The sequence below is a fragment of the Periplaneta americana genome, chromosome 6 (assembly GCF_040183065.1).
Source record: "Periplaneta americana isolate PAMFEO1 chromosome 6, P.americana_PAMFEO1_priV1, whole genome shotgun sequence".
NCBI lineage: Eukaryota > Metazoa > Arthropoda > Insecta > Blattodea > Blattidae > Periplaneta > Periplaneta americana.
This window is the reverse complement of record NC_091122.1, coordinates 104,943,171-104,967,547: the sequence shown is the minus strand read 5'-3', so window position 1 is coordinate 104,967,547 and position 24,377 is coordinate 104,943,171. Positions and strand designations below refer to the sequence as shown.

The window sequence follows — 24,377 nt, the reverse complement described above, 5'->3', positions numbered from 1 at the left end:
AGCGTCAGGGTTTTTCTGCCTGAACTTTTTTTATCAATAACAGCAAGTATTGTTTTTGTTCTTCGTTTGTGGTATCCAGTTTGTTGTATTTTTCCATCAGTGTCACTCCCCTCTCTGTAGTATCGTTGCAAACCCTCATGAAATGGACAATTTCTGTACTTGTTTTGTAACCATGATCTTTCTTCCAAATCTCAAAATTTTTCTGTAGAATCTCAAATGAAATATCAGCGATTCTGAAAAATCTGAGTGTGTTGCTTGATACAAAACATTCTAAATTTTTTGTAGCAATTGTATCTGGATTCACAATATTACGTTTTATTGGAGACTCAATTTCCTCATTCCTCAAGGGTCCAGCACCAACTGTTTACTTTCGATTGAAACATTTTCGTCAATAAACTTTCGATTGAAACATTTTCGTCAATAAAGATGATGCAACCAGTTCTTCTAACAGGTACCATAAATGGCCAAGAAACTTCTTCTTAGCTATAGTGGATTATGCTTGATTCATGTCTTCGTACTTCTTTAGATCTTTAGTAGCTGCAGGTCGTTTCTAGGTGCGCGATATGATGAGTCTGCTTGGAATCAATATTTTATGTACGAGGGCCATCCAGAAAGTAAGATTCCCTGGGATCATTTACAGAAAGAAAACATAATTTCATGGAAAGATTTAATGGAACAGATACAACAATTGTTGAGCTATTTTTCAACACATTTCTCAATGGAATTGAGACTTACGTCATACTGTGGAATCAACTTTTATATCCCTGTGTCGTAAAAGTTTGCCATTTGTGATCGGAACAAGTGTGTGACAACTGTCTGCACCTCTCTTTTGATACCACGTAATGAAAAATCTCTCAGTTCTGGTGGGGACACATTGAAAAATAGCTCAACAATTGCTGTATCTGTTCCAGTAAATATTTTCATGAAATTGTGTTTTCTTTCTGTAAATGGCGTCAGGGAAACTTACTTTCTGGACACGCCTCGTAAATTTTTACTGTAAAAATTCAAATATAACGAATTTCCTTCTTTTGTCTCTTCATCATCTTGAACTGGCCTCTGAACAAATATAGGCTATCTTTAAGAAAGAAATAGATTTTGCCATCCACTTGAGGACAGTGAAGTCCAGCAGAAACTCTGAAAGATATTCCTTTTTCAGAAACTCCTCCTAGGAAGACAATAGTATGGTTTAGTACTTTCTGGTAGTCAACTTGGGGTTAGAGCTCTTCAAGTTGTTTCTGGCTGGACAAAAGTGATTGTATCATTGGCAATATGTTGTACTTCATTCAGGGTAAAAGCATCAGAGGTAGCAGTTTTATAATGTGCGTGTTGAATTGTACTCAAGGCATTTCTGAATCTCTTAACAATGATATCTCTAGGGTTTCCAACTGTCCCGTATTTCCTAGGATCGCCCGTATTTGCCTCTAATTTTTAACAGTCTTCCGGCTCCCGTATTTTTCTCCTCTTCTAGCATTTTTCTCTCTTATTTTTGCAATATAAAAATCATTATTCTAAACATTTGATTTTGACGTGAATGATGACTGTTTATAATGATGAATTTTGTTGTTCCAGAGATGTATTAAAATGTGCAATCTTTTTGGAAGGTAATATTAATATTATAATTTTGGAAAAACTGACTACAGTAAAACCCCGATAAGACGCTGTTCAAGGGACCGCGTATTAGGCGGGTATACTAATTTTGACTCATATACAGTATCTGTTAGTATTTTTCTTTATTGAAATACATGATTCATGAAAGGTAATACAGTATTACTCCATTATGCAATTACTGTAGGCTACTGTACGTTAAAGACATTTACCATATTGTATGTATGTTCTGTACTTAATTCTTTCGAAAAAAGTCATTTATAGTTGTTTGCAGTGTGCATGTTCTCCAAGCCCTCATGTTTACTACACTTCACTCTCTTGCGCTTACATCCTTCCGACGTCACAGCTGCAGTGATTGAGTCGCGATTTTTTATTATCATTCTTAATGTCGATGATGGGATTCCTAATGAACCAGAGAGTTGTTTGTGATTAAGAGTACTGTTTTCATCGTACTTTCGTAAGATTTCCAATTTTTCCGACACAGAGAGTGCTTTTCTTTTAACACTTATTGTAATCATACTCATAGACACTTCAATACACTAAGGACAACAAACTGACCAGCAAAAATTTCCAGAATTTTATTACGGTCAAGTGAGGAATGCTGCTTGAGAGAGAGAGGATTAGCAAGAGAATTGAATATTGTAACTCTAAGCTGCGCAGGTAAAGGGTCGAATACAAGAGCATAACTAGAGGATAGAATATTGTATAGTATGAAGGTATAATTGCACAGGTAAAGGATCGAATACCAATACTTTTCAGGTTAATGGCACCAGTAAGTTCAATGGCCAAAATGTTTCATTACTGTTATAGTACATTGCTGAAAATTACATCGAAAATATTCCACAAAAACAGCATATTATGCGGGACTTGAGCGCAACAAACGGGGTATTTTATAAAGGTGTTATATATGAAATGTTCAGGGACCAGACAAAAAAGCGTATTACATGGGATAGCGTAATAAGCAGGCGCGTCTTATAGAGGTTTTACTGTAGTTTGTTCTATGCATTTCAAGTAGTAATGCTCATACAAAGAGTTGTTTCATCTCATGAACAATAATTGGACAGATGTTCAAAATAGGAGTACGACATCTAATCAAATCAGAGCTGCAAACTGCAATTGACTTCAACTATTACGTGAGACAAGATCTGTCTCAAAATACACTTAATTTAAGCTTAGCTGTCGAAGTGTAGAATAAAGGTGCTTTTTAGTAACTGAACTGAATAATTTGCCAGTTTTCTATGTGAAATTTTGTCGATTTCTTAATCTCCCTTATTTTCTTCAAAAGAAGTTGGCAACACTAGATATCTCTGACGACTCTGGCCCAGTTGAAAATCCACATGCTCTCCATGATGTGATGATGGAAAGCCAACTATAACATATCTTTGCCCATCTTTTGCTCAAGTTTAATACATACTCAACTCCTTAGTACAGTATTTACTGGAGTAGTGTAGAAGTTCATACATTTTATTCGGTCGCAAATTCTCCATGCTGTTTCATGAACAGCCAAAGCTGGCAATTCTCCTGACCCAAAAATAACTCTTGAAGCTGCAAGAAACTGATCACCTCTCTTCCCAGATACGAGAATCGGAAAATGATCCACAGTTTCATGTCCAGTAACATCTATCATTTTTTCATCCCAGCGACGAGTGGTCTAATACTGTCATAATGTCAACAACTAGCATATTGTAGATTGCATGGGGAGGGTTACCACATGAGATAAATGAAATGAAGTCATGGCACAGTGATGCCAAGTACCATATTCCTTATCTCAGGTTCTCAGAGGAACTAGTGAATGTCTTCATGTTCAGTTAAAATCACATTTTTTTTTTCGTTAATTTGATATGTGGTAGCGACCTTTAAAACTTAATGAAATGTAATAAAATTTTAATCAGCGTTTTTTCTCAAGATGGAGAACAGAATGACATGGTGCTCCAATAATATTTTAAGAGTTGGATTTTAAGAAGCACAATATATATATATATATATATAGAGAGAGAGAGAGAGAGAGAGAGAGAGAGCAGTCTATGACATTCTCTACGGCGCTCAGCAGCAAGTGGGCCCAGCGTCAGTGCTACAATCTTTCTCTCTCTCTCTTTTCCTGCCTTCAAGGACACAGCACATGGTCACATTTCAGCTGATAGCTGCTGTTCAGTTGTGTATGAGTTCTGTTGGCATTTGTAATAGTGTATGTACTTCTTAGTTGAAGATTGAAGATTGTGGCTTAATATGGCACTACAAAAGTTTACATTACAACAAAGGATTTATCTTGTCGAGTGTTACTTTATAACGAAGAATTGTGGAACATTGCGATGACGTTTTGCAACGCAATTTCCTGGTGTTCGCATTCCACATAGGACGACTATATTAAACTTCGTAAACAAGTTGAGAGAAGTGGGATCAATTCTGAATAAATGTGGAAAGAGAAACCCAAGTGTACTTATTGAGGAAAAACTCGATGAGATAGGAGATCTTCGAAAATCTCTCCGTCATCTCTTACAAGAAAAGGGTGTTTCGAAAACCGCAGCATTTAGAGCCACTAAAATTCTTAAATTTAAGCCCTACAGAGTGACAAGGTGCATGAATTACAGCCTAGAGATAATGTGAGTCACGTAAATTTTTGTAACTGGGTTTTACAAAGTGTTGCCGATGGTGTTGCGAATCCTACAGTAATTATTTTCACAGATGAAGCATGGTTTCATTTACATGGCCATGTTATAGTGCAAAACAATAGATACTGGAATACAGAAAATCCTTATCTCATTCATGAAACTCCTTTACATGATGAGAAGGTTGGCATATGGTGCGCTATAACTGCACATAGGATTATAGGCCCTATATATATTTTGATGATACAATCAATGGTGACAAACAGAACACAATACTCAACCCATTTTTTTAACAGTTAACCGATATTGAGTATCAGAGTGCTTATTTCCAGCAGGTTCAACAACGGCCCATACAGAAGCCGAAACATTGAATTTGATAAGCAAAATATTCGAGGACAGGGTTATTAGTAGAAGATTATGACCTCTAGGTCCTCCGATTTGTCAGCCTGCGATTTTTATCTATGGGGAAATCTAAAAAATAAAATATACAAAGACAATCCCCACACAATCCATGAGTTAAAAGACAGTATTATACGAGAAAAAGGGAGATGAACTAGCATGTATAAATGCCAATTTCCTTCGGAGATGTCAGGAATGTGTTGCAGCAGAGGGACATAATTTTCAATACCTTCTGTAGTAAAGATTAGTAAACAACATGAATATTGTAATTTTAATAGTCGACTCTAGTGATTGTAACGGACCTAGTTCACTGGGAATGACGAGCACTGATGCCGGGCCCACTTGCCGCCAAGTGCCATAGAAAATGTCATACATTGTTCTATATAATATACTGTATATAAAAGAAACTTCATCAATTGGTATATTGTTTGAAATAATTTTACATCTCATTGGCATTTTTTTTTTCTCTGAATGCTATAATTTTTGTTTTCATAGCAAATATTTCCATGTTTTATTGGTCGAATATTCTGTTCAGTTTGTATAGGTTTATCTATTAAGTCTTCAGATTTCCTTTTAAACCAAAGGAAGCTTCTATGGTTTAATTTTACGTCAGGAGGTCTTTCTTTGGTTCCAGAGATGAAGTGCAGCATATGAAGATACCTTGGGACATTGAAGATGCCAAACAACTTGGTCGAGTACTTGACCGGTATAAGGACAAATACTTCTTTGAGGTTCTGTTGGCTATTTTCGTCACTTACATATTGTATCCTTTTTGACATTTATACAAATCACATAATTACAATAAATGCATTTTATCGAAAATCGTGTGTCCTCAGATCAGGATTTAGTTACCTTCAAGACACTACACAAAATATTTAAATAAATCATGAGTGTAATACATTTTTATGGATTTAGCATTTGAAATGTCGTTTATTTGCCTTTGTCATTAAAACAGAAGTGAGCTTCTGGAGCAGCAATTTTATTTATTGGAATTTTCATATCTATTTTCATTGTACGAGGCACGTCCATAAAGTAACTTTCCCACTCGTCCCACAGCTAGCAAACCATATGTTGCGTGAAGCGAATGCATGTACGTGATAGAGTAATGTCCTGGCATGGCGCATGTGCTAGCAGAACTTCCCAAGTGCTCTGAGTAGCTTCGTTTCATTGATTGAAGATGGATGCTCCTATTCCAGCTCCCGCCACGTATGAAGTGCGATCAGTGATAAAGTTTTTGCATGCATGGGGCATAGTGCCGATTGAATTTTATCGTCAGCTGTGCCAGGTCTATGGGCCTAACATCATGAGCAAACAGATGGTGTGTTGCTGCTGTAGACAATTTTCAGCGGGACGCCAAAATGTGCATGACGAGCGCAGTGGGAGGCCAACCATCATCACAGACGACCTTGTGGAGCAACGCACCATCTGCTTGCTTATGACAGTAGGCCCATAGACCTGGCACTGCTGACAATAAATTTCAATTGGCGCTATACCCTGTGCATTCAAAGACTTTATCACTGATCGCACTTCACACGCGGCGGGAGCTGGAATAGGAGCATCCATCTTCAACCAATGAAACGAAGCTACTGAGAGCACTCGGGAAGTTCCGCTAGCACATGCGCCATGCCAGGACATTACTCTATCATGTACATGCAGTCGCTTCGTGCAACATATGGTTTGCTACCTGTGGGACGAGTGGGAAAGTTACTTTAACAGATTTATTTTGGACAAATTGTGGGATGAAGTGGCAACAGAATTGAATTCTACACATAAATAAATGAAAAATATGTGGTTATATTACAAATTGGAGATATGTTTATTATTTTATGAATATTGACATTATTTATTTTATAATAATAATAGGTCTACATTATTTTAATTACTAGTTATGATTTATTAATAAATAATTTAATTTAATTGCTTTATATAAAACACGTTAACAAACTGTGATATCAACAATCAAAATCTTCACTGTTATGTTCTGTGTAGAATAATAGTGGAATGTAATATCAATTTAATAACAAAATAGTTATTTTATTACTAATATTAAACTTCATAACATGTTACACAAGAGGATGCTGAAAGAGATCATTTTTTTAATATATCCCTTACATGACCTGCAGCTGAAAGATGTCTGCCACTCAAGTTTCTTTCATTGGCCCTACCTGGGAATGCTGTAACATCTCTCAAATTATGAAGCATTCCTTCTTCGTCAATAATTGCATTGTGCAACACGCAAATTGCTTCTATTGTGTCATTGGCAATCTGCACATTAGTTTCTATAGCTTTGGATAATATTCTCTATTTGCTATAAATTATTCCAAAAGCACATTTTGCTTTTCTTCTAGCTCTAGACAAATTTGTTGAAATATTTTATCTCAAGATCCAAATTTGACTATTGTATGGTTTTGGAAGATTCAACAGAGGATATGCTTCAGAACAGCAGTTGAAAATTATAAAAATTTACTCCTTGCATTGTTCCAACTTAAACACACCCAACTATTGAGGTATTGTGTTACTAGTATCATGTCTTGAACATTGCTGGTATCGTTTATTGTCACTCCAACATAAATGTAACCTTAGATAAATCCTATCTTCGAAATATAAAAAAATTCTCTATTTCACTAGCAGCGTCATCCAGACTTTTTTAATAGATTTTATTCAGTTTTGATATATATCAGCTTGCTTGTCTTTGAATTTGATTCAAATAAAAGGCTTGAATTTAACTAAACACTCATAATGTCATAATGCAGGTGAATATGTGCTACATTCCTTTGTTGAACTGTTTATTAAACAAACTTTAAGAAAGAAGTGAATAGTTGGCAGACATACTTTTGACAGTTATATAGTATTCAAATGATTTGAGGAACAGGACACGTTATGCAAGAGATACATTGTATAGTTGTATGAAACTGTAACTATTGCATTATATGCTTCTTAACTACTGCCTTCAGTTTACAGACGTTTGCTATTCCTGGCTCAATATCACTATCGATATTGTCTGGGTTTCTCTTTAACTTTCCTCTAGCTCTTACTTTAGTGTGCTTCTGCTCAGCTACAGGTGCCTCACTGTGTTATATTTTGTCATACTTTCTTGGGCGACGCCTTGTCTACAAATACTTCCCACAAAAAGCCTCAGACTGGGCTGAAAAGGTAAGTAATGGCGAACTCACTTTTCAGGAGGAAGAAGTGCTTCTTTATAAGTTGTGTAGCATATCACTTCCAAAATACTTACTTTTAATTTTCTCATAATCAAATCTATTAGGGCTTCAAGTTTTAGGCCCTTATCACATTAAAATATAGGTTACTAACAGTTTGTTAGTGACATGTTTTCCTCAAGTGTACAACTTCGTTTGAGTTAATGTATACTCATAAAAATGCATAATACTGAAAACATCTGGATTAATGATCTATAACCCTATGTACCTATGTACAATTTTACCTGAAAACTGTTTAGAGAAGAATGAAATTTTGTTTCAAGAGATCTCACAGCCAGGTGAAATCATTCCGGCACATCGTTCCAGCACGTTCTGCCAGAAAAAAAAACACATTAATATTAAGCTGTTGTTATGAAGAGATCTGTAACTAAATTATTTCAAGATCACAATTTTTTTTTTATTCAAAAGAAAATGACAAATGGAAGAGAACGGTAAGAATATACAGTAATATATATATATATATATATATATATATATATATATATATATATATATATATATATAGAGAGAGAGAGAGAGAGAGAGAGAGAGAGGCTGTGTACTCTTCACTTTGTTCTTGTCAGAAATGGACATTTTGTAATTGATTACATGATTACAGTCACTATTATTAAAGTTATTATTTATCAGAATCGCAAAGAAGGTGCGTAACAATATGAGTTTTACCATAATGTTTTAAATTTATTTTTTTTAATTGTTTACTATCAACTGTATAAAAATTAATATATAACATAATGTTAAAAAAAAATTATTTCAAATAAACTTTGTAATATGCAACTTTTTTTTCATAATTCTAATTTGCTCATTATTCAGCCTCTGTTTAAAGTTTCTATCTGATAGTCTATTGGCTTTTGGACTGTTTGTCATTGTGGTGAATGAAAATAGTTTTAAGCTAGTTAATAAAATAGCATTGTTAATCCCTCACCCATCACAATGATGGTAAGAATTGTCATGAAAATTGCACAAGCCAAAATTCTTACCTCTTCTTCCAAACAAATTACGTTGTTGTTGCACCACTGCACATTTCACTTATAAAATGTATATGGATAGGTTCGAGGAGATTTTATAATTCCAAACTTCAATTTGAATTTTAAAAACCCTGAGTTACGGTACATCTATTATGTTCTATACACTGTACACTTTTTTCTAATAGGCTATAGAATGTTTACCATCAATATTTCCAATACGATATTATTGCTTTGCGGTTTTATATTCACTTCTTTATATCTACTTTAACTCGTGAGCTTATATTGCCATAGAACACAGTGATAGAATATAGAATTCTGGACTCTAGATAGGTATAAACTAGAGATTAAATTAAATTAAATTAGATGGGTATGCCTAATTTTAACAGAGACGAGGAAAAGAATCATTTTCAATATGAGTACTAAATTACGTATTTAAAGTTATGCTTAGGCCTACATTATATGATACTTAGTCTGCCCTTACAAAAATAGGTTTACTGTATCTCCTATTTCCTCTGGAGAAATGAGTAATAAATTAATTATTGTTGTATAAGGAAGTTTAGACATTTGTATGAACTTTCTCGCTTACAGCTTTTTAGGCGAGAATATCCACATGCCAGATAGTACAGTACAACCTTCAATATTTTTTTTTTAATTAAGTCACTGTTTCTTTGTCATTACGAATAACAAAGTGCACTGTATTTCTACATATCTGTTGCTTTATTTCGCAAGCTAGTGACTCCAAGATCTACTGATTTTTTAAGCAACTAAATAATGAAAATTGGGATAAAAATGACTTCAGTAAGACTATTTAAACGTAAGTGATAGAAACAGATCGGCTCATGATGCTCGCTGCTCTGTGGTGGATATTTTCCGTCCTTGGCCCTCATATCTGTTGACTCTGTCTTTAACGTCTTATGCAGCGTGTGTCAACAGTGTACTGCAGCGAGCACTGTATTCGTTTAGACCATATGCCTTCTTATTCTGAAACCGGTATAGACTAGACTACATTTGTTGCATAGGGCTACAACTTTACAGTCTGACGTGAATGTGAATTTGATAATCTCGAAAGTTGCCATCTTCAGCAACATATCAGTACCAGTATTTGGTTGAAATCTGGCAAGTTGAGGAAATTGTATAACACATTTATATTAAGGTTATTTTGTTTTTTTTTTTTTTTTTTTCGTAATAAAACTGTACTTACATAATTTTCTTCTTATTCTTTATATTCTATGAAACTTTTGGGGTTATTAGTCTCCTGGAATTTATCATATGGGGGAAAAGGGTTTCAGGGAAAGGTAATTCGGGAAATAAGATTTGGGGGAAATGTCCATTCAGGTGATTAGCTTCGAGTGTAGGTCCAGGAATTGATTTACAGAACAAAATAACTGTTAAGATAGAAGCTAATATTAATGTAGACATCACTCGAACACAGCAGGTAACAGAGAATCTAGGAATATGGCAGTGGACATGTCTAAAGTTCTTAGTGCCTGCCATTTATACCTATCTGACATTGTCATCTAAATTTACGAGTATATTAAGTATAATTTGTGATTTTCACGGTCATTAACATGGTAGGAGGTTTTTGAAGCTCTAGTCCTAAAGAATAACTGCACACATTGTATTCTTCACCTGATATAATTAGGAACATTAAATCCAGACATTTGAGATGGGCAGGGCATGTAGCACGTATGGGCGAATCCAGAAATGCATATAGAGTGTTAGTTGGGAGGCCGGAGGGAAAAAGACCTTTAGGGAGGCCGAGACATAGATGGGAAGATAATATTAAAATGGATTTGAGGGAGGTGGGATATGATGATAGAGAATGGATTAATCTTGCTTAGGATAGGGACCAATGGCGGGCTTTTGTGAGGGCGGCAATGAACCTCCGGATTCCTTAAAAGCCAGTAAGTAAGTAAGTAACTCCTAAAGAATAGTTCTTGAAAATGAATCCAGTAAATAGATTTCTCCATTCCTCTTACCTGAAAATGAAGCTGATATGTAGCTCCAAAACATTGGATGTCTCCACATTTGTAACATGCTGCAAATAACCAAAAACTTCCCACCACATACATGTGTACTGCATGAATTGAAATGTAGATGTTTAAAAAAAAAAGTCAATTTTCAGCAAAACCATTGTATGAATAAAAGTTGTACCAAATAGCATTCTCTATTACCTTTTAGCATAAAAGCACTCTATGTCCTTACACCCATTATAATATTAAATAGCTATATATTGTTACTGCTTGATTAGAACATTTTTTTGCAGAGAGTGACTAACATAGCAATGCCTAGATGGAAGGACAAATCAAGAATGATATGACCCTCAGGTGAAAGAGTAATTGGGCTCCTTGAGTAAAAAAAAATAATAACAATAAGAACTCACCTCTTTGATGTTGAACACAGGGACGAATTTAACTCACATTCACACGTTTATTAACACTTTTCTTAAATACTAGACTCTAGTTTAGAGAGGAACTTCTCGGCACTTTGAGAAGGTAAAATCGTAAATTGTGTCTTCAAAACAAATCTCCGCCAAAATTTCATGTTCAATATTCATCAAACTTAAATTTTTTAAGTGTGGTTGTGTCATGCAATTTCTTAATCAAATTAATATTTTATTAAATTTAGCTTGGAAAATTAACATTATGCAAATGCATTGGTTACAAACAGTGTCAGCAAAATTCTCAATTCACATAACAATTTCCTACTCGAAGATGGGCAGGAATGTGATTTACATTATATTATCTTTTTTTTTTTTTCTCCATTGAAACTGAAATAGTTGATTAGTACCAGTAATCTGTTCTGAATAAAATTTTCTTAATATTTTTTTCTCGTTCTTTAGCTTTCTTTCACTAAGCACAGCCACTTCAAAATGCCTCATTACTAGTGATACGTTAGTCCACTACAGTGCAGTAATGGTTAGCACATCTGACCATGAAACGAGCAGATCCAGGTTCAAATCCTGGTTGAGATAAATTACAAGTTACCTGATTTTTACCACAACCACTTGAAGCAGAATTGCTGGGTAACTTTCGGCATTGGACCTCAGACTCATTTCACTATTATAATTACACTTTACCTCTTTCATCATCTCCGTTTCTTTCCTAAATTTTGGGCTTACTCCGATGTAGAGTCAGCTGTGGGTCACCACCAAACTTGGACCATGTGAATATGTGATCATTCATTGCTGGTGGTAGTGCTGTACACTGTGGGCTCTCCACTGGGTTTGTGGTAACTCATGGGACTGGGGATAAGGGACCGCAGTGAGGCCTATGCAGAAAGGTAAAGGGATAATGTAGGCTGTAAGGGAGTTCAGAGTCGACATGCAGGGGGATCTGTAGCATGGGGGGGGGGGCCCTTAGGACATGTAACCATTCCATCCTGGTTAGTACAATGGGCCCACCCACCCGAGTGGCCTGCATGCGAGGATAGTACCAGTCTCTGAAGAGGGACAAATAGATAGAATGATACATTAACAGGGAAGAGTGTTAGAATAGAAAATAAAATTTAATAACTTGGTAGACATACTGACACTGAATGAATACTCTCAGATGCTGTGTAGCATAAATCATTTGATGATAAAATTCTATTGTTGTAACATTTTAAAATAAAATTTCATTAAATTAGTAGTATAACAAACTACATTACTCCGATATGGGCCTACACAATAAATTAATAAAGGAATCTGGTTCCTTTGATAATATAATATATAAAAATATTTATTGAAATATAAATCATTTGAATGACTCTATTCTTACGTCAGTTGTAATGGTTATAAGATGAGAGAAAAAGAGCATGTGAGAGAGCTGAAAAGTAGCAGACTTGCAAAGTCACGCTTGAGGTAAAACAAGTGTGAGAGAGAGAGACAGACAGACAGAGAAAGCATGGATGCAGCTGAGATAGAGTATTGTCATGTGGGAAGAAGCCATCTTGAAAAGAAAGAACATGCTTAAATATCAGAGAGTGCAAAGGTTGATGAATATTAAAATAACGAAAGCTTATTGCACAGTGTCATATGAAGCATCTTGTGTTCTGGCAGCAGTTAAGCCAATAAACATAAAAATTCAAGAAATACTGGAGATATATAAAGGTACACAAATCGCTAGCGAAAATGGTACACTGACACCACCTGAAGACGCCCCGAAACTAAACGAGTGGCCCCACCCAGCAGCCAGACCAAGAGTCCAAGAGGCACAAGAAAACCTACAATACAACATAGAAATATACACCGACGGGAGTAAGATAAATGGGAAAGTCGGAGCAGCAGCAGTTATCTTCCAAAAAGGGGAAGTGATTAAGAAATTGAAGTATAAACTAAGCCCGCACTGCTCAAATAACCAAGCAGGACAGATAGCAGTTCTACAGGCACTGAAGGAAATAGAAGTCAACAGGGAACTGCAGATCAGAGAAAAACTAGGTGTCGTCAACACAGATAGCCAGATCACAGTAGCACTTCTCAGGAACAGTCAAATCCGCAACACAATGATAGAACAAATAAAGGCTAAGATCAAATGTCTGCAGGACAATGGTTGGACTATCCACATAAACTGGGTGAAGGCACACGTGGGGCTGTACGGAAACGAAATAGCAAACCAGTTGGCGAAGGAAGCTGCACAGGAAGACAGTGGGGAGGTAATATACAACAAAATCCCTAGAACTCACATCATTCGGGAAGCAGAGGAGAAAGGACTACGCAGGTGCAGGACCAATGGGAGAAGACAACCAAAGGGAATTCCAGCAAAGGGTTTTTCCCAGTAGTGCAGGAACGGCTAAAACTGAGGATCCCACTTAACGGCCAAATAACAGCCATCTTATCTGGTCACGGTAAGACTAGGGATTACTATTACAGATTCAAAATTGCTGAAAGTGCAAGGTGCAAGTGCGATCAACAAGAACAAACAGTGGATCATTTGATATATTAGTGTTCTTTACTCAACAGTGAAAGGGATGCATTAAAACTAAGCATTAGACTAAAAGGAGGTCAGTGGCTGATAAGTAACTGCGATCTCGTCAAGGTCTACTTGAAAGAATTTCTAAGATTTGTTACCAGAATCGACTTTGACAAACTTTAAGGCAAAATGACATTATTGGTTTTTATTATAACTAGAGGAATTGTAATGATAATTGTAATCGAAATAGTTCATTCGTAATCCTAATCCTAATTGTAATTCAAAGAGTTTAAAGTAGTTAAAGAATTGTATGTAGTGTTACGATGTAACGGAGCATACAGTATAATAAATAAAAAAAAAAAAAAAAGCAGGGAGGACAGAGAGGCAGCAACAAACAATGCCGTTATTGATCAGTGAATAAAGTTTTGCTCCCAAAAATTAATTCTTGATCTGACCCCATTATTATTATTATTATCATTATTATTATTATTATTATTATTATTATTATTATTATTATTTTTTTTTTTTTTTACATCCATGCATTAAAATGGCACTGCCTGGATGTGGCACTTTGTTTAAATCCAGGCCTGCTCCAGATAATAGACACCCCATTTATTAACAAGCATAATCTAATAATGGCTACATCTTTTGACAATTAAATATATTCAAAATGTAATTTTTTGCTATAGTTCAAAATCAATAAATGATTAACAAGGAAACAAACAAGTTTTAACATTTCCCTCAGTAAAAATCATAATTTCAAACATTATATTTGAAGTGCAGACCAAGAAATGAAGCAGTCACAAAGTTCCGCTTATGCACTCTGCATGACTGCCTAGCTCAACACCTCCATCGTTTTGGCTTACTACCAGACCCAAGATGTACCTTGTGTGAACTACAAGAAGATGTGAACAGGGACCACTTACTTTGCTGTCCAACCTTAACCAAAGTGAAAGAGTGTGACCGATACTGGGAGGCAAGGAACTTAATGAGACAATGGACTTTTCTTCTCCTTTTGCATTCTATATCTTATTTTTTATTTTATTTTTTTTATATTAAAGTTGTGTGTAGGTCAAAGATGTAAATCTCAATACCTGTCATTGGAAAATAATAAAATATTTGAAGTGCAGACAATATTCCAGTTTTGAAGCTTATATAAATTAGAAAAAGAAATGTGCGTATTTATCTGAAAACGTGTATCCCTGTTAAATGTTCGTAATCAAATACATATTTGTTCATTCAACAAGCCACATTGGACAGCTGTGGTTCATGTATGAATTGTCGAAATGATATATTGTAGAGCAACTTAGGAATTTTACTATTTGTTGTAGGAGTTATTCTTTTTCTATTTGATCAATTCCTTCACATAACGGTAGTAGACATTTTTCATTAGATATGTGTGAAAAATGTGATGTACTCTGTTCAACAACTGTATTTGGAAGCAGTGAAAAATACCGTTACTATATATTGCTTATCTTGTTGTTATATACAGAGCATTCACTTACATAATGTAGGTCGACCAGGCAGCATGCGACCAGCATGAAGGCCATGCAACACGTGGCAAACTGTCTCCCACACACTTGGCATTTCAGTTCAGTCTCTCTGTATGAGTGGTTGTGTTGACATTAGATTGCGTTTTATTCTTCTGATTGTGTTAGTGAAATGTTTAGTTTAGCTTGCTCACATGGCACCACAGAAATTTATATTAGAGCAAAGAGTTTTCATGGTAGAGACTCATTTGAAAGAGAGTGATTGCAGAAAGGTAAAAAGACGATTTGCCAGAAAATTTCCTAATGTTACTGTTCAACATAGCCAAACCATACCCAGTCTCGTAAAAAAAAAAAAATTAGAGAAACGGTATCAGTATTGAATAAAAGCAGCAAAATACCATGGCATATACTTATTGAGGAAAAACTGGATGGAATGGGGGAAAGGTTGGAACACACCCCACAGAAATCTCTCCATCGTCTCGTACAAGAAACTGGTGTCTCTAAAACCACAGCATATGAAGCCATTAAAATTCTTAAATTTAAGCCTTTTAGAATGACAGCAGTGCATGAACTGCAGCCTAAGGCTAATGTCAGTCGTGTGGACTTTTGCAAAATGTTGTCAATGGTGTTGTGAACTTAGAATTAATTTCGTTTACAGACAAAGCATGGTTTCATTTACAAGATCATGTTATATCCCGAAATAATAGGTATTGGAGTACAGAGAACCCTCATTTCATACATGAAACTCGCCTATACATCGAAAAAGTATGTGTATGGAGTGCCATAAGTGTACACTGAATAATAAGGCCTATATTTTTTTGACAATACAATTAATTAATGGAAATAGGTACAGAACAGAAATACTCAGGCCATTTTTTGAGCAGTTAGATGACACTGAATGTGAGCATTCTTATTTCCAATAGTATTCAGCAACTATATATATATACAGCAGATGACTCTTTTAATTTCATAAAGAAAATCTTTGAGGATAGGATCATCAGTAAAGATTTGTGGCCCTCTAGGTTGTCAGATTTAATGACCTGTGACTTTTATTTATGGGGGAATCTAAAAAATAAAGTTTACAAAGACAATCCACCAAGTATTTTTATAATATTAACACAGTAAAGAAGTTATTGTTAATCAGTGATTATACAAATATAAAAAAAGAGTACCAAACAATGAAGAATCCACATTCAATTCAGGAACTGAAAGACAGTATAAGAACTGAAATTGGGAGAAACACGGAAAAAGAACTTGCATTTGTGAACTCCAGTTTCCTTAAGAGATGTCATAGATCTGTTGCAGCAGAAGGACATCATTTCCAGTGCGTCTCATAATCAAGGTAAGTTCAGTAATAATAAAACTGCCGAGCAGGAGACAGTTTGCTGTGTGTTGCATGGCCTTAGTGCCGATCACACGCTGCCTGGTCGACCTACATTATGTAAGCAAATGCTCTGTAGTTAACAAAGGAGTATTGACATAATACCTTTTGAGGAATAATTTTCAGATATCTGAGTCACTTTCACCATTTTAGTCATTCGTGAGTATTTGTTATGAAGTGTTCATATGGATTTAATTTCATGAAGATTGGAAATGACTATTTTAAAAGTTTCGTTCATCAAACTAAATTGGAAAGTCGAGCAGATTGCATTGCTATTCAGCATTCCTTTCATTTAACATCACTTCTTTTTAATTATTGCAAATATGTGCCTCAAATTTGGTGAACCTATGATTGGGAACAATTTCATTCTTGTATGATGAAATATATATTTTATGTGTACATATTTTTCAGGTAAACAGACACAGAGGGAACTTACTAAATTATCTCTTGTTTCTCCGTATGACACCTTTCTTACCTAACTGGTTTATCAACATAACTTCTCCTATTATTGATGTACCTCTTGTTCCATTTTGGATTGGTACATTTTTAGGTAAGTTAATTTATGTACTGTATGTACGAATGTTTATAGTTAAAAATCAATATAATGCAATAAATCTGTTTGAGAATTCTACATTGTCAAAGTATAAAGGTAATATTGGTAGTTGGAGAACCTTTTCATTCATTGTTTCATTTCTTACATACATCAGGTGTGGGACCACCGTCTTTCGTCGCAATTCAAGCTGGACGAACTCTGTATCAGCTTTCTGCTTCAAGTGATGCGTGGTCATGGACATCTGTAATCTTTTTAGGACTTTTCGCTTGTATGTCATTGGTTCCTGTTGTTCTGAAAGGACGAATAAAACAAGCTGTAGAGTAGTTAACGAAAGTTATAGGTTATAATGTTTATTGTGCATACATCATTCACGTGATTATTTGATGGCGCATTTCTTGTGTTGCATTCAGATCAGTGCATTTGTGCCTACTTATTGTGGTAGGTAAATTCTCAAGATTTACTTTGTTACAGTTTTACTTCACATATTGTCTTTGTTCCTTGTTGTTGAATCTTTTTCATTCGAACAGTTATCAAAGTGCCTTAAGAGCCTTTACATTGTATACCTAGAAGCCCTGATCACATATATAACAGACTGGCCATCTCTCTGTTAAAAACAGTTACATGTGGAAGAGAACAATCACCAGGATCGCCATTGTCAATTGGTAATGACTACTAGATGGAAGTACAGTTGCTCCATGCAATTCAAATGAGAGTTACAATGTAACTACTTCTGCAGTCACTAGGTGGCAGCATAGTGAAATTGATAAAAGTTGTTGCCTTCAAAGCCCATAAGGCTTTTCAATCTGTTATATGTGATCTGGGCTAGAAGTCTCGGAAAAATTACAGGGCATGGAAAAATTGGCCAGTATGTGTCAATACACAGTATTATGTTTCTTTTTAATAGTACCACCTAAATTAAACATTTGCTACAACTGCAGAGTAAATACCTAAGAAGAGCATTTGTGAAATTTAAACTAAATAAACTAGAATTTTGTTTAGTGTGTTAAAAAAGTTACATTTCATCTTAATTTTAGATTATAGAGAATAATTGAGTGATTAAATAATAGGAAAACTTATCATTTTTATTGTAAAACAATTAATAAATAATTAAATAAATACAAACGCACATGTTTTTGTAGAGCTGATTCATTCAAAATTTCTCGATAGTTTTAAAAAAGATTTGAACTCTTATTGTAAGTGATTTTTAAAATAGAAAAACACATAAAGGCCTGCACAGATTGTAGCTTTTGGTATAAAACACTCCAGTACAGTATTTATAAAACCACAAATTTCAATTTATCATTAACTTCCTTAATTGATTTATGTCATACTTTTTTTTAGGCGGAAACAGGTTGTATTCGAAATGTCGTTTATTGAAGCCAAAAGTAAAAGGTAAGATTTTGGATTATAAACCTGACACATGATTATTCAGATTTCATAACAGAGTGAATATAAACAATGCAAGAATGTTTTGTTTACATGTTGAATTTAATGTACTTCATGCATTAAATTTAATCAGCATTTTACATTTTTTGCCTGAAAATTATTAAATTAACTTAAAATTGATGTAAAATGTTCAAATACAGGGTGATTCACGAGGAAAGGTAAAAAATTGAGGATGTGAATTCTGAAGTCATTCTGAGTGAAAAAGTTCATATGAATATAGATCTGTTTTCGAACGGTTACGGAGATATGGCTCTTTGATTTCACAAAAACTTCTGAGATTCCATTGTACCAACTCGCATTTAGAGACAGATAACAGACAAATTTAAAGTTTATATTCACGTATGCATACATACCTAATATTCTAGAAGTCGGAGTCGATGTTTTCGCGCGTTTTCAAAGGCACCTCCTCCTGCTTCAATGCACTGTTGCACTTGGGCGTGAATCGCGCTGGTTGCTCGGGAGAGTTGCACGTGGCTGTCTTTATGCCGCATCCAAAATACGGTCGATTAGCGTTTCTCTCGTTTCCTCGTTCCTTTGCTATACCAAGTCTTTCACCCAACCCCATAGACAGTAAATACTCTTCAATATGGTACCCTTCTGTTTGGAAAGCGTTGTTCATATTCAGCGACAGCATGCAAGGTACTTCCATCGCACAAACCATAAACATAGATAATATCGGTGTATCCTGCAGTCGAAAATTTATAAGGCATTTTGAAAAACACAACTTAACACTTCCGATAACTGTACCTGTATAACTACTGTACTGTAGGTAGCCGACTGAACTGCTGTGAACCGATAAGTGATAGCGTATTTGTTGTGACATTTGTTTCTCTTCTCTTATTTACATCGCTCACAATGCAGATTCCAATGTTACATCATTCATCGGTGATCTTGTTTCACGTCAGCAGCATATCGCTGGCTAAATGTTACAAGGGTGTAGTAATATTTCTGATATAGACATAGAACCTTGTAATATTGAGCCAGCGATATGGTAATGTCTGATTCACATTGGGGCGAGATGTTTTACCAAAAAAAAATGCATCTAGCTCCACCATCGTTCAAAAACGGACCTACGTTCATATGAACTTTTTCACTCAAAATGGCCTAAGATATCGTATCCTAAATTTTTTACCTTTCCTCTTGAATCACCCTGTATAAGTAATAAGAGTTTGTAGAATGGAAAACAATTCAGGAAATAACTTTGCAACTGATTGTTAGAAAAGATGCTGTGCAACTGTGTTCTGATTAGAAAATATGCCTTGCATCTCTGTTCCTACCTCTCCAGATTATTCTTCAAACCTTTCACTTAATTTTGCTGTGTAATTGTTGTATATGTTCTGTGTATATTGGATACTATTGAGAGAGACTCGCCACTATATTAAGTTTATAAATTTAAATTTTTATGTTAGTCAGCATGAGTGAAAAATTCTATGCATGACTTCTTCTGATGCAATGATGATAAGAATGCATGTAAATAATACGAATGTGTGTTGTTCCTAACATGTTAAAAACAAAAGAGTTTCATTGAATTAGGTTTTGTTTTCTTTAACAAATGGTAATACTCAAACTATAAAGTACCGATAGGTATTGTATTCATGTTCAGTTTTGTCAGATATGTGTTGTTATGTTGCTATTTATAAATATTTTAACTTGTAAGTTCTGTATTCATATCTAAGAGTATGTGATTCCTACCAGATTATAAATTCCATGTTTGAAAAGAAATTTTAGAATTAAATATTTTATACTTCAGAGTTTTATTTGTAATTTAGAATGGTAGATATGCTCTGCATTAATGAACCAAAAAGTGCATATTCGTTATGTACCCTTTTTTTAAACCTTATAATAGGGAATAAAAGAAAACTTCACAAAATTGAAGGAAAACTTCGACTAATTAACAAATTACATAAGAACATTCTGTTTCATTTGCATTATGATGTATTTATCGACACAGTAAGGCATTGAAGTTCAATACGATGATGTCAGAAGCAATACGAAAATATTTTACAATGAAGGAACTTCATTATGCTATAACAACAAAGTGTTGCAATAAATTTGTGAAACAAGGATAAGTTTATTTTTCTGAATTTTTCGCTACTTTTACGTTCATTAAAATGCTTCACTGCCATTAAGAGTAGTTTTTCTTGTTAACTTATTTTGTGCATGTCCATTTAATCCCAACACAGTAGTGTGTAGATGGTGTTGGGACTGGATACTTAAATTATCACATTAAATGGTAAACATGAAAAACACATCTTCTGTTTAAGAGAAAAATGGTGTTGTACATTAGATTTATATGTCGTAAGCATTTTACATAATATCTTTGTTACGGTACTAGATTAATTACGTTTCTTACAACTTCAATAAAAAGTGGATTGTGTTAGATGTAAATATAATTATCTGAGATCTGCTACTATACTTCTGATTCATAAATATCCTGTTTAAAAACTTGCACATGAAATCAGTTGTTAAAATAAATTTGCAGGAAATATGAAATATTGAATTGTCTTGCTCAGAGGTTCTCAAACTGTGTGTTGTCATGCCCTGATGTGTTACTGGATTTTGTCTGGGGCATTGCAGCTATAAGGAGAAACAAAAATATTTAATATAGAGTGAAATGCAACATGCATATTTTCAGTACCTGTACATATTTATTTTATTCTAATTTTGTAAGTTTACATTTAAAAGAATACAAGCTAGTAATGTAAATGATCATTTTCTTTGAAAAAATACCACCAAACCGAATTTTTTTTAGGGGTATACAAGGGCATCGCACAGAAAATGTGACGTGAAGGACAGCATGGTCTCAAAAAGTTTGAGATCTCCTGGTCTAGATAATGCCAATAGAAGATTTCCTGTCAAATGCAAGTACAAGACGAACAGTTGAGTGATTTTGTGATTTTGAGCTTTCGTCTTGTTAGCAAGCACACTCCCTTTACCCATTGTTGGGACTTATCAATGCCCCCAAAGCAAATGAAACAACAAACAGTGTATACATTAATTTACTAAAAATAAAACATTGAGAAAAATTATTTACTCACCAAAATTAACAAAAAAGATACTGCAAATGCCCACCTTCGTTTTGCAAGCATTTTAGGCATCTTTTAAATTACCCATCACTCATTGCAGTCCCCTTCGAGAAATGGAGACATTATTTTCACAGAAAGTGTTTTTCAGTAGTTCCAGGGTGCCAAATTTGATTTGTATATTTTTTAATTCTTCCAGAGATCCAAGGATAGAAATATGGCATTAAGTCATGGAATTTAGAGCTAATAATTCTACTGTTGAACACTTCATGCATTGCTTGCATTGTAACTTTGATTGTCTGTGTTCTGACAAAATTCTGTTGAAAATATACTAAATTACGTACTCACTCAGTTAACTCGCGAAACAGGGGGGAGGAGCAGGTATAAAATCATTGTCAGTTATATGTCATTAATAGTTTTCAACTTTCCAATTACAGAGGGGCAGTTAATGAAGGAGGTGGTTAGATGACTTGGAGCTCCTATATAGATTATTTAGGAAATTTACATAACTATAGGGTGAAAATAAGTTACATTCTATAACAGGGAGAGATTGTGGTTAATTTTCCCATTGTGTTCCCACTCACAAAATTGGCACCTATGTGCAGGATAGTTCTTGTACTGCGATAATTTTGTACTGTCTTATCAATAATTTCATAGTGGTGTTTGCAGTACCATAATATTGTCCCTTTACTATTGAAATTCTCTTGCTGATAAGCAATGTCATCCAAACATTCTTAGCTGATGTCTAGATTTCTTGTCTCTAACACTCCATCTCACGAAATTTATTCATCAGTTCATGAACAGCTGTGCAACTTGGAACTTCATTGTCAGGAAATTCTTTCTTGAAATCATCTTTAACCTTAATAGGAGTTATATTAGCAGATATGAATTGCATAAAAACTCTCTTTGAAGAATGTGTAATACTTCAACTGATCTGTTTTATACTTTATGACTATTCTTACAACAATACAACACATAAGTAAAAACAGCTGACACTACTCTATAGTCAATTGGCTTTGATACTAAAATATTCGTTTCTTCTAAAGTACATGAGACAAACTCTGTCTAGTGAATAACCACCCAACAGTTCACTCTGTATAAATATAATAAAGTTTTGCGAAATTAATTCATTATGATGAGATTTCGTTATTCTGAAATATAAAAATGGCTTTAATACTAAAATATTTGTTTCTTCTAAAGTACATGGGACAAACACTGTCTAGTGAATAAGTACCCAACATTTCACTCTGTATAAATATAGTAAGTTTTGCGAAATTCATTATGATGAGATTTCGTTATTCTGAAATGTAAAAATGGTTTTAATACTAAAATATTTGTTTCTTCTAAAGTACATGGGACAAACACTGTCTAGTGAATAAGTAACCAACATTTCATTCTGTATAAATATAGTAAGTTTTGCGAAATTCATTATGATGAGATTTCGTTATTCTGAAATATAAATATATATGTAATAAACTATTGGCGACCAGAAAAAATCTTTCTCTAACTACTTTATTACTCTGTAATTCGTTAAATATCATTTCATTGTATAATGACATTGATCTGAATGCAGCTTGACAGAAAAGAACATATGTGTGTCATATTTTCCTCTAAACTCAGGATTAGCTATGTTGATCTCATTAACAATGGAAACATATTATATGAGTAATTTCATTAATTCGAGTCAGCTTATAAGTTTCCTTTTCATTGCATTTGTTTATGGATGACTTCCTGGTTTTTGTGTATTGGGAATACAGTCTGCAGAGAAACTGATAAAATAATTCTTTCAATACTCCTCTGACCTGAATATGGGAGAATTTGATTTTAGAAGCATCAATTCTTAAATAAACGTTTCATAAAATGAAATTTATGGTCTGTAAAATAAGAATTCCATTTAGCTAGCTAACTCTGAGGTAATTGCTCAATCATAATTCAGCCTAAAAGGTTTTTTAATTAATATTATTTTCAATTAAGGAAGTAATAATGTAGTAACATGGTCTATTGCCATTCTCTCTGCTATTTACTGTAAAGTAATTATTGAAATAGTAACTTCCAAGTTTATTTCACTACTGATATCGGCACATTCTACAAAAGATTGCTTTAGATCTTACCTAATTAATTGTTAACATTCATGATGTAGCATTCAGTTTGTTTGAATTGAAGACTGACTATTTCTTTACTTTATAGAACAAATTACGAAATACACTGATGGAATGAATTAATTTTAAGTTCCCGTTCTTGACATGTTCAATAATTCTTCACTTCTATTTGCAGCTGTGTATTTATTAATCATAATACTGTAGAGCGGGAGCTAGGTTAGCTACATTTGTACATAATTGACTATTTGTGAACTAGCATGTATCTAATCTCTGGCAAAGAAAAAGGGATTTTTATATTAACCATAACTTTTACAGTGATTCAATTGCCTGCTCCTGCCTCCTTTATGTGCTGTTTCTCTGGAGGAAAGCAGGTAATGAATGTTACTAAGGTGAGGTCTATCAGAGTTCTGATGGAGGAAGACACTGTACATAGAGCATGTGGTGGCCTATTCATAGTGCAAGTTATATCACTGACATCAGGAGGCCATCATATTTTCCTTCTCTGAAATGCTCTCGTAAATTTTAAACAAGTTCGTAGACTGATAGACTAACTATTTTCTTGATTCCATAGTACAATAAAAGCCTGATATACTGCAGATTCAGATGTAATGTTGTCAGAAGTGTATCGAATGTCTAGACATTTGACAATTAAACCATTAATCTTCTTGCATTCCCAATGTATTAACACTAAGGTATCTTCTTC

At 34.4% G+C, this 24,377-nt stretch overlaps 1 protein-coding gene across 6 annotated transcripts in view; it reads left to right on the top strand.

Annotated features, from left to right (window-relative positions):
- The window catches only part of stas (Transmembrane protein stas), a 58,385-nt gene extending 34,411 nt beyond the window's left edge, over positions 1-23,974 (top strand). For 5 of the 6 annotated variants that reach the window (XM_069828679.1, XM_069828680.1, XM_069828681.1 and 2 more), the window contains 4 exons: positions 5,245-5,373; positions 7,565-7,763; positions 16,965-17,103; positions 17,261-23,974. In XM_069828679.1, coding sequence (XP_069684780.1) covers positions 5,245-5,373; positions 7,565-7,763; positions 16,965-17,103; positions 17,261-17,430 — 637 coding nt within the window. In that variant the 3' untranslated portion in view covers positions 17,431-23,974. Of the gene's footprint in view, positions 1-3,752; positions 4,206-5,244; positions 5,374-7,564; positions 7,764-16,964; positions 17,104-17,260 lie in introns of those variants that run through there. The other variant, XM_069828684.1, reaches the window with a different exon arrangement.
- The last annotated feature ends 403 nt before the right edge of the window (positions 23,975-24,377 follow it).